The 11,365-nt window shown below is 40.1% G+C and overlaps 1 protein-coding gene across 1 annotated transcript; it reads right to left on the bottom strand.

Annotated features, from left to right (window-relative positions):
- Nucleotides 1–388: 388 nt before the first annotated feature.
- skic8 (SKI8 subunit of superkiller complex) lies at nt 389–9,797 on the bottom strand. The gene is made up of 11 exons (XM_079680260.1): nt 9,644–9,797; nt 9,235–9,292; nt 8,903–8,930; nt 8,244–8,349; nt 6,828–7,000; nt 5,136–5,284; nt 4,502–4,595; nt 3,753–3,846; nt 3,457–3,549; nt 2,160–2,238; nt 389–624 (listed from the first exon to the last, which is right to left on the bottom strand). The coding sequence occupies exons 2-11, from the start codon at nt 9,244–9,246 to the stop codon at nt 535–537; spliced, it is 918 nt and encodes a 305-aa protein (XP_079536386.1). The 5' UTR covers nt 9,247–9,292; nt 9,644–9,797; the 3' UTR covers nt 389–534.
- Nucleotides 9,798–11,365: the final 1,568 nt, after the last annotated feature.

An 11,365-nucleotide genomic window follows, 5' to 3' on the forward strand; every position in this document is an offset into this window, starting at 1 on the left:
GCTCGCTCTAGCCAATCAAACCGCGTGCTCGTGTGTCCGGGGCGGGAGATTCATGTGATTGGCTGTTGCTTCAACGCATGCCGCCGTGTGGACGCTGCGTAAGACCTAAAAAGAGGAAACCTAAAGAGTATAAATAAAAAACACTTTTACTTGATTCGATAAGTTTAAAGCTGTATATTTCCTAATACCCCATCATTTGTTTAATCTAAAATTCCTTTACTGCCATTTGACAGTTTAAAGGCTCCATACTCATTTGCTATTTGATCTGAAACCTCAAGATAATCCATTTAAAATGATATGCCATCCAAAACAAATCCTGCTATAATACATAACTGCATGGAGAGAGCTCAGCCCGTTAACCAGAAAAAAAATACAAGGGAAACGTAAGTACAAAAGAAACCCTTTTATTGACCGCAGTGGGCCAGTGCAAAAACCCAACACATGTACAGCCCCTCCCCACACCCCCCCCTCTCTATTAGTAGCGTCCACTCCCTGATGTAGTAAACCTCTGCAGCTTCTCTCTCTGGACCCCCCTCACATGGGACAGTCGTAGATGTGGATGGAGCGGTCGTCTCCGGCCGAGATGATCTTTGAGCCGGTGCTGTTGTACTTCACGCTCCAGACCTGAAGACCACAGGAACAGAGAGGACGGGATGTTAGTTAAAGATTCACAAAACTTTACCCACAATTAGAACAAATATATTTATACAGCTTTTGATGATAATGATTATTATGATCATCTTTATGGATTTATATCACAAATCATTTTAGTTCTGCTCCTGCACAGCTGCATCAAAGATTAAAGAAGTGTTAGGCAGTTAAACAACTAACCTCCACAAGTAACACAAAGTTCAAATTGGAGCGGTCATGGATAATCTTCCAGCTTTTTACAAATACACAAACAATGCAATTCGATCAGAAACAAGGGCTGCACTATGACATGCTTTAATGTTCAAAAGGGACCTCTTTAATACAAAAAATCCTTGTTTGGTACAGACCCACCCCCCACAAAAAAAAAAAGATCAGTTTAACCCTTATGTTGTGTTCGGGTCTCCCGTGAAGTTAAAATGATATAATAACTACGCTCCAGTTTTTTATATATCCTCCACAGCAGCTATATAAACACTGCAAAACTGATTTTGAAAATGTTTGCCAAGTCTAAAGGTCTCTTAAAAAAAAGTGTGTAATTTGGTGTTCGGGTCTGGGAAGACCCGGCAGAATTGTTTTGGGTGACTCGAGGTCAAATTTGGCCCAATCAAGATTCATCTTTGACTTTAGATACCCCTCCCCCACCCCCTTCATCCACTGTAACAATAATTGTTCGCAACATGCACCTGGTCTCCCCCAAGCCCCCAGGAAGTGCGCCGGACTCTGTGCCCAATATTCGTTGTGTCCAAACGGCGGTACTGCAACTTCCGCATCAGTCCGTGACGTCACCCGGCTCAGAACAACTTTTTCCCCATTGACTAACATGGGGAAAGAAACGTCTGTAAATCGGTGGATAATATTTTTTAACTAAATAAACAATCCAGTATGAACTATTTTATAGCCCTTATTATAATCATTCGGTCCTTAAAGTTATAAAATGCGCTAAAAGCCAAATTTAGATTTATTTTCTCTCTCCATTCATTCTACTGAGCCGAGAGTGGGAGCTCGGGGGGCGGGGCTTAAGGGGCGCATGCTCTGTGACTGCACACACGTTACGTATGTTTCAAAAATGATCAGTCCCACTAATATCGCAAATCATCAAAGTTGCAAATATAAAAAAAAACATCTAAACGACGCAAAGCCAATCTATTAATTGTCTGCAAATGATCACTGTGGCATTTCTAGTTGTGCCATCTTTTTGTCATGACTCAGAAACACTAAGGCTCTGTTGCCTCCCTGAGCAGCTGTGATATTTCATTAGGAGGTTTTGTTGGAGCGCAGATCAAACCCCCCCACAGGCGTCAGCAGCCGGGATGCAATGAAGGTTTATTGCTTTAGTGCGAGCTGGAGCGTCAGATAAGGGTCATGTGAGGGGCCTCGCCCTGACGTCGGCCATATTGATTTCCCCACAACACATCAGCACCTGCAGCAGATGGACTTTCTCCCTCTGGATCTGATTATGACACTCATTATGACACTCAGTGAGGGGTTATACAGGGGAGGACTGTCACCTGGTCCTGATGGTCGAAGAAAGTGTTGATGCACGCTCTGGTGCCGGCGTCCCACACCTTCACACTCTTATCAGACGAGCTGAGGAGAGAGGAGGCAGCTCATGTTACAATCTGACGCTGCGTTTGCTTTGGCACTGTGAACTGGAAACTTCTGAGAAGAAAAAATCTTTAACTGACAAATGCTTTCACACCACAGGAGCATGGGAAAGAAGAAAAGAGTAAACACGTCTAATGTGAAGGGAGAAGGCTCACACAACTACTGGATGTTTTAATTTAGTGTATTTACCATTTTTTAACACCTATAAACATTTGTAGGTAGAAAAATGCTACGTTGCAGAAATGCATTGCTGCAATTAACTTAATTTCCCAAAGATCATAAAGTAATGGCTTTAAAGGTCACCTATCATGCTATTTTTAGGCAATAGCATTGGTCTCAGATATATAAAAATATATAAAAAACATGTCTATGAAGTGTTTTGCTCAAAATACCAAACAGATCACCCATTCTAGCCACGCCTCATATCCCTCTATTTCACTTCCTGTTTCAAAAGTGCTGATTTGGGGTATAAAGCTTTTAAAAAAAAAGAAAAAAGGAGGGGGCTGAGCTCATGCGGGAGATTCTACCGGCAGATTCTGCGGTGATGAAACGCCATATCATGGATGATCAAGGATTCTTTCTGAAACAGTATGGAGCTCAAAAGCTTTCTCTCTTGCCGGTTATACCACAAGGTGAGTTCCTTTTGATTTCCTGCTTCTTCACACACATGCTCTCCAGGACAGGTTAGCTCTGAGTGTTAGCAATGCTAATGTAAACACCGACCATATTACGTTCAAAACAGTCGGGCATTGTTTCTGATAGCAACGTTTCTGATAAGGCCGTGGGTGTAAAGCCAGCCTACATTTCAGATATTACGTCATATCGGACGCAAATCTGGATCAGCTCCGTTGTAGCCCCGTTTTTAGAGATTTGGGTATGGATTAAAAGAGACAGGGTTTTATTTTTCTTACGCTGCGTGAGTTCCCCGACACACCCGACATTTTGCATGATAGGTCCTCTTTAAGTTATGAAGCCACAAGACTGATGAAAGTAAAGTCCTCCCTTATCAGAAGTTTAACAAAGACATAACAACCACATGTTTTAATGAGCACCAAGACCAAAAAGAAAAATGTTTTTTTTTTATTAAATGTATCGGTAAGTAAAATATAAAACTTTTTTAAATGTTATGTTAAATCAAAGTGCTTTTATGCATCAATTTCACCTCTTTTTGGTCGGAACATGAGGTTGTTTTGATTTTACCTGGAGACAAAGTGTTTGCTGTCTGGAGAGAAGGCGACATTAAGAACCCAGGAGCCGTGTCCACTCAGCGTGCCGGCCAGGTTCGCATGTTGCCTGTAAAACAAAAGCTCAAAGTTTATTAAAGCAAACACATTTTTTACTTTCTTTTTTCCCCTCCTATCGTTTATTTATACCTTTTTAATGTGTAACAACTGAGGACACCCTTTCCCTCCCTTTATTTGTGTGTATACAATATAAATACTGGATATGATGACCATATTTCGGTTGTACATTATCTACAGGCCAACTGAACTCACACGTCGTATATCTTGATGTATCCGTCGTCGGAGGCGGTGACCAGCAGCTGGGAGTCGGGGGAGAAGGTGAGGGATCTGATGGGCATGGCGTGACCTGAAGAAAGAAACAGGAAGTTATATTTCTCACTGACGTCTTCTCAGGAGGCACCCTGCGCGCTGTAGGCGTCTCGTTGCACGCTTGAAGCATCGATGAGAGGGGCTGGTGTCGACTCCTCTATTCTGCTTATTTTGAATAGACTTAAAATGGTGCTTATGGCAACAAGAAATTACCGAAATTGCTGCGATCTACCGGCACTGCCTTGGCGATCTACCGGTCTATCGCAATCAACCCATTGGGCACCCTTAATGTATATTATTATTAATATATATAGTTTATTTTTGGCCTTGTATATTTATTTCTAATCTTTTTTCTGACCGATAAAAAAACAATGATCAACTAATGATTGTATATTGATTAGTCAATTCAAAGAAAACTCCTTTAAGTTGAATTCATTTATGTAAATTATCTTGCAAAAGCCTGAAAATGATACATTTCACAATTTTCAAAAGGTGAGAATTTGCCACCTATTTTTTTTGTAAATGTGACCTCATTTTTTGTAGTGAAAAAGATGTACCTTTTTCATTATTTTCTGACATTTAATAAACAAATGCTTAAATTATCAATCAAATAATCGATAATCAGACAAGTTTTGTCGCCAGTTGCAGCAAATGATTCATGCAACTTATTAATATTCAGATTTGTATTTGACCTTCCAGCGTATGGAGCAGCTTTCCAGTGGCGATGTCAAAGATGTTGATGATCCCATCGATGGCTCCGCTGGCCAGATATTTCCCATCAGGACTCTGAGGGGCATAGCATAGAGAACCATTAGATTTATTTAACACAGGGTATATGCAGGAATCCTGAAGTCAAAGGTAATACCTTGGCCTTTCCATACATTTGAAGACCTCATCGCCACTTGGAGTTCTAACCGGTTACCTTGGCGACACACTTTACCTCACATTTACTATATACAGTATTGATTGTCCTTCCTCCTTATCTTCCAACCATTTGGACGCAAACTTGCATTTCCCCATAACGATGTTGTTTAACAACCGGCGTAAACGGACCTTCGCGCTATCAAGCAGTGAGCGTGCGATGTCCTGTTCAGATCACGTCAAATCCAACGGGATGCCATAAATAAACTCCACAGAATCACACTACACACCTACGCAATGATTACATTCAGGCACACTGTAGAATACAACCTCTTTGGACAATTGATATACTTATTGGAAACAAGCTACAAAATGTAATACCTTGGAAAATGCATCAAGATGAGTGATTGTAAAGACAGAGAGGGCTCCATGCAGCCGGCCAGAGGACGATTTATGATTCCTTACGTAAGCTATGCTCAGGATGAATTTCCCTCGAGTGTCCAGAGAATGCTCCTTCTTGCCACTTTCCACACCGAAGATGTTGACCTTGCCGTGGTGGCTTCCTGTGGCGATGTATTTAGAGTCTGGGGAGAAGGCGACCGACCAGGCGTCAACTAAAGAGAGAAGAGAAGACAGAGGGAACGTTGAACACATCAAACTGACTGACAGAGTAAACCTGCTGTAGAAATAAGACGACTAAGTATTTCTGCTAAATCTTGACAAAACTGTTATTTATAAGCTAAATGTTGTTATGTAAATCCACAAATATAAAACAAAGGATTTACTTCAGATATACCAAAATACATTTTGTCCCAAGAGAGTAAAAGAAAGGTATTTAATCCAGTGACCCGGACCAACCACTGAGTGAAATGGAGTGTCTCTAATGGGAGTTGACATGTCATAAGATGAAGTACAGCTCGGTTCAAGATACACAACGACAGAGACATTTTTCTGGGAGTGGGGTTCCTGAGAGGTGAGAGGAAGAAAAAGAAACAAGCTAGCTAAGCTTCAAAGCCGAACAGAGGAGCTGACGTCACCTGCACTTCTGTTTGGGTATTTAACCGAGTGACAAAAGCAGTGACTCAACACTTAATACTGCCCGGTAACCGCACATCCACAAGGTCCAATCAGAAACCTTTATTTCAGAAGTGACTTTAGGAGCCACGATATTCACAGGCGTTAGGAATGTTCTAATAAGGGAATCATCTATACCTGTAAAATGGCAACTGGAAAGTCTCATAACCAATTACGGTACTTAAATTAAACGGTGAACATTTTTTAAGAAATTTGGAAGAATTAACTATTCTCTAAACGGAAAGGTCGGAACAAAAGGCCATTACCTAAAGATATTCAGTTTACTATGATATTAAACCACGAGAAACAGTTAATTATAGCAAAAATAAGCTACAATCATCAAGTGTTTCATAAACAGTTTGAAGAATGTTGCTTGACAACAGGCTTTAAACAATGAATCTATATTTAAAAAAAGTTGGAAATAATGTTTCTAACTAATCATTTAAACTCTAAAAAACAGTGGGTGTTTCTCAATGTCGAGGACGCTTCCTTGGTAGGACAAGCCCCTCCGAGTCAGGTCCTTCAGAAGCGAGGCAAGAATCCTTCCTAGCCTCGGAAAACGAAGAATGGTAGAACAGGTGTGCAGCATATGCGAGGCCCCGCCTTAAATGGAGCGCGATTTCCGCCAAAGATTTGGAAATTGGTCCGTGTGCAAAGCATTGTGGGGATTTTAAGACCGCGGAGGATACACATGTGCAGCCTCAAAATTTCCCGCAACGAAGGACGCCGGCCTCGGTAGAATTCAAAGTATGCTGGACATTGGAACAGTCCTTTGGCGGGACTCAATGACGTAGCATCCTTGAAATAGTGGCTCTGGAGCATCCTTCCTCGACATTGAAAAACACCCAGTATCTTACATGCCAAAAAGTATTTGCCGACTTTAATTTGTCAAAAGTTAGATAATTAACCTGATAAATTAAAATCCATGGCAAAAACGTTCTTATTCAAAGTCTTACTGAAGATCAATCATACAGGAAAAAAAGAATATATATTTAATTAAAGTCAAATATAGATCTGAGGGTGAGGCATACTGAATACAATTTAAACCAATACATTATTATCCATGATCCTCTGAGGCCTCACCAGGTCCGGCGTCCATGGACTTGATCTGTTTCCCGGACTCCAGATCCCAGAGACGGATGTGAGCGTCGAGGGAGCTGGAGGCGGCGATGGCTCCGTTGTGACTGATGTCCACCGACACCACGCCCAGCTGGTGGCCCTCCAGAGACCACTGCAGCTCCAGCTTCTCATCACACCTGCAGGGACACGTGAGGACAAACTGTCAAATAACATCACCTCAACTTTTAGGACAACATGGAGGAGAAAGTTCTGAAAGTGCCTAGAAATAAAATTCTACATTAAATGTCCCCGATTACACTTCTTTTCATCAATATCTTATAGGTCTCAGATATATACAGAACTGGCTCCAAACACCAAAACAGATCATTGCAGCATCCCATAATCCCCTCTGTTTCAAAAGTGCTGATTCTCTGTCTGTTACTTTAGATGAAAATAAGGAACCCCTCCCCACGCCCCTCTGAGAGAGATTTGGTTACAAAGAACACAATGGTGCTCTAGGAGGAGATTCAGGTGATAAGGTGTGTGTGTGTGTGGGGGGGGGGGGGTTACCTTGGTGGTGATTGGCTAATTGTCACACAAGCCAAAACATCATTATGACATCATAAAGTGGCCAAAATCTGATCAGAGACATTTTCAGACAGGTTTTTATAGAAATGGATCAGGACAAAAAGAGAGAGAATCTTTTTTCCTGAAACTTTCAGAGTCTCTTTATGCAGAGGGGACACATGGTGATGTAGAAGAGACATGGAGAAGTGAATTTTGCATAACAGGTGACCTTTAAACATCCACAATTCCATGACAAATGTCTAAATCACATTCAATAAAGATTTCTGAGAAAATGGGGGATAAAAAGGACCAGAAACAAATCCTATAGCAACAGTGAGAGGCCCAATAATGTCAACATGGCATATTCTTTTTCCTTACATTAACTATGTGCTGTTAAATACTACTATTGAAGATCTGAAATTAAATTGTAAACATTTCCTGATCTGATGCAAAGTTGAACCGTTGCTACAGATTTACTTCATGTCATTTTGGTTTGTAACAGATTTTGTTGAAGGATAAGTTTTAGATTTAAAAGCGGGGACATTGCTAAAAAGGGAATAAACTGAGGCGGGCAGTCAGGTGTGCTACTGCCATCTCCATTTATGGTCATAATCAATACCCTCACTACCCCTACAGATCAATACAAAATGACAACCGTCAGGCTTAGTTAGGATTACCTGGAATGAACACAGACAATATTATCTGTGCCGACAAAATAAAACGATGGTTTGGCTCTATGGGCTGAATGTAAAGCCTTTTCAAAAAAGACAGTTTATCTATTCATTTTGATTTAGCCTTTAAAACATAAAGCCTTTAGAACATAAAAAAATGAAGTTTCATTCTCATGAGGGAAAACAATTAAAATACACTCACCATTTCCAGACTTTCACCATGTCATCCAGTGAGCCGGTGACGATGGTATCGGAGCCGTCCGCCTCACTCTTCCCCCACGCTGCGGTCCAGATCGCATCATCATGAGCTGAGAGGAAACACACGGGTTAGAGCTCTGATGGGAGTGTGAGAAGAAATGATCCAAACCTGAAACTAGCAGAGCTGATTGGTAAAACAGGATAAGTCGAGCATCATGTATAAATGTATTTCTTATATGTCTACTCTATGCTATTGTTTGTTTTAACTGAAAGCTGTGTGATATCAATTTCCTGTGAAATGTCTATGTGAAGCGCCTTGAACTGTGCTTATTTTATGAAAGGTGCTATACAAATAAAGATGACTATTATATTATCAGCACAAATCCATGAAAACTTATGTTTGAGTTTTCAGTATGTCTTTAGCAAATGTCATTTTTTAAAGAGTACATTATGATTTCTGCATTCACTAAGGCATTTTACTGTGTGTGTGTCGGTTGAATTTGTATGAAATGTTAAGGTGTCATTAAGTACTTAAAAATATAATATTATTATAATTATCGAGGATTTACAACAGTGGATGGGACATTGACTTAAACTAAAATACAGTGTCCATGGCCAGGATAATGAAGGAATATGTCACTGCGTATCCATAATGTTACTCACCGTGTTCTTGCTTGAAAAGAATGCTGTACTGAAATCAAAACACATCTTATAGTTAATATGTGAGCTCTTTCAGACATAATGCAAACAGTCATAGGCAATATTCAGTACGAGGGTCATATATTCATTATATATACTGAATTTAATTTAAGTCATTTGAATGATTCTAAATGTACCTACACAGAGATACATAACAGTCAAAACAAAGAAATGGCTGCACAAATAAAGGTCAAGAATGGATAGGACCACTCAAAATAGCTTCAAATGTGTAAATATAGATACGAAACGCACCAATGACCAAAACACATGTTGAGTTAGTTGAATTTATTGCTTACTTGAGTGGTCATGTTTCGGTCCTGGGAGTCAGAGAGCCAGTTATTAACTTACTTTAACCTGAAAACAATAAAGTGTGTTCGTTTGACCAAGTAGGACATTGTCATTCAAAAAAAGTAGTGTCACTGACAAGAGCAACACCACATTAACAACACAATATTAAAGTCGTACAGCTGCCACAGTTAGGAGGGAATGGTCACAGAATAACAAATTAAACTTCACAGCTAAATATGTATACGGTGAGCAAAATTGAAATTAAAAAAACACGGCTAACAGGAGCTAGCTCTAACTAGCAGCGGGTGTTCTTGGGGTTTTAACAGTTAACCAGAATAGCGGGCGATCCCCCAGTTTAGCGGACAATGTTTATTGAAAATACAGAATTTAAATGTGATAAAATGTGCACACACTTACCTTCAAATCACCTTACAATGTGTTTTAATCAATATCTGAAGCTCGGTGATTTACATGTGAGACTCCATGACAACATCAGGCGTAACTTCCGCTCTGCGTCTTCTTCGTGTGTTGCAAAGAGGTAGACGGGTAATGTAAGAGGCGCACTACTGCCACCAGCGGACTGTGGAGGAAAGATGCTATTACTTAATTTGATAATATGTTTTGAAACGACTGATTTGGTTGATTTAAAGATACAAATAATAGTGCACAAATTATTTTAAAAGGGATTGTTGTGAATGAATGAAAAATGTCATATTTTTTTGGTAAATTGTTATTATAGAATAAGCCAGTAAGATTGGTGAATACATATTGAGATGGCAACAAAAAGTACAACAAGTATAAGAATGACTGGAAATGTTATGATTGAATTGCCTACAATATAAAAAAGCAGGTTTCTGCTCAGACTTATGATTAATATTTTACTTCAAACAAGCCTTCAGGATGTTCAGGAGCTTTCTGTTTCTCTTCACCACAACAATAAGAATAGTCCATGGAGGAAAGCCTCTATGTTGCAGAAAGACAGGCAATCCTGAGCCTGAAGAGTAAGCAGAAACATATTTTGACAGTTGCTGAAGCAGCAGTCTGAGCTTGGCACAAACAAAATAAAGGCTGTCAAGAAAAAGTTTCAAGAGAATCATTTCAAGTCGAGGAAAGTGAACACATTCTTTTCTAAAATAAGTCTGAATAACTGAAGGTAAGCGGATATCGGCGATTGTGTTTTAGAGAAAGGGCATCAGTGCTGACAGCTTGAGTGAAGAAGATGAGAGATTTCCTATTTAGAAAAGCGTGTGTGTGTGTGTGTGTGTGTGTGTGTGTGTGTGTGTGTGTGTGTGTGTGTGTTTGTTAAAATAGCAGTAAACCTATACTTAAACCCTCCATTAAACTCCATAAAAACAAGATGAACTATAGAATTGGCCTATATTTCAGTCAACAGTCAAGGATTTTATTATTACTTAATTATCCTGTAAGTGTTCTTTGTTAGGAACCTTAACTCCTGTTGAGGGGGATCCTTAATGAACAGGGGGACTTAAGGTTTAGTGGTAGACAACTTTTCTTTCTTCCAGGTAGCTGTTTCTCTGCTGTGACCACAAGCTGCACGCCACCTGTATGACTGCATGTAGTAGGTCAAAACATATAATGTACCTTATGTCCGGTACTTTAGTCTCAATTTTAAAACTATTTTTCCAAAGGCTGTTATATCAACATAATTATCCATCCATCTATCTTCTCCCGCTTCTCCGTGGTCGGGTCGCAGAGGTAGCAGTTCCAGCAGAGAGCCCCAAACGTTCCTTTCCCTGGTCACATCAGCCAGCTCTGACTGGGGGACAACATCATTATACTTTTTAATAAATGTTAAGCAGGGAGATTAATCATAAAAGCAACCATATGAGCACCGAGCACTTATCTTCTTCCGGCCTCATCTGGAACTTTATAATTTCTCTTTCAAGCTTCTTTCTGTTCGTTGGTCCTGCAGGCAGTTCTGATCAGAGCGCTGCTATTTTTAAACCAAGTGATTCATTCGCCTTTTCAGGGTAATAATAACAGTGGGTAATGAACCTGATGTAATGACATTAGCTGCAGCGTGCTGAAGGGAAGCAGGACTTCCGTGGTCATTATCTTTGAAATGACAAAATAAAGTGCTTCGAGAAGAGAACACAAAATATGCGTCCGTCTGTCTGT

The sequence above is a fragment of the Notothenia rossii genome (genome assembly GCF_949606895.1).
Source record: "Notothenia rossii genome assembly, chromosome: 5".
In the NCBI taxonomy this organism is placed as follows: domain Eukaryota; kingdom Metazoa; phylum Chordata; class Actinopteri; order Perciformes; family Nototheniidae; genus Notothenia; species Notothenia rossii.

Bases quoted from the DNA above. Each gene is read 5' to 3' on its own strand.
- skic8 (XM_079680260.1), bottom strand. The intron at 5,285-6,827 runs GTGAGGCCTCAG...TTCTCTCTTTAG, and splicing joins GTCCATGGACGCCGGACCTG to TTGACGCCTGGTCGGTCGCC. The intron at 3,847-4,501 runs GTCAAATACAAA...TTCTTTCTTCAG, and splicing joins GCTGCTCCATACGCTGGAAG to GTCACGCCATGCCCATCAGA.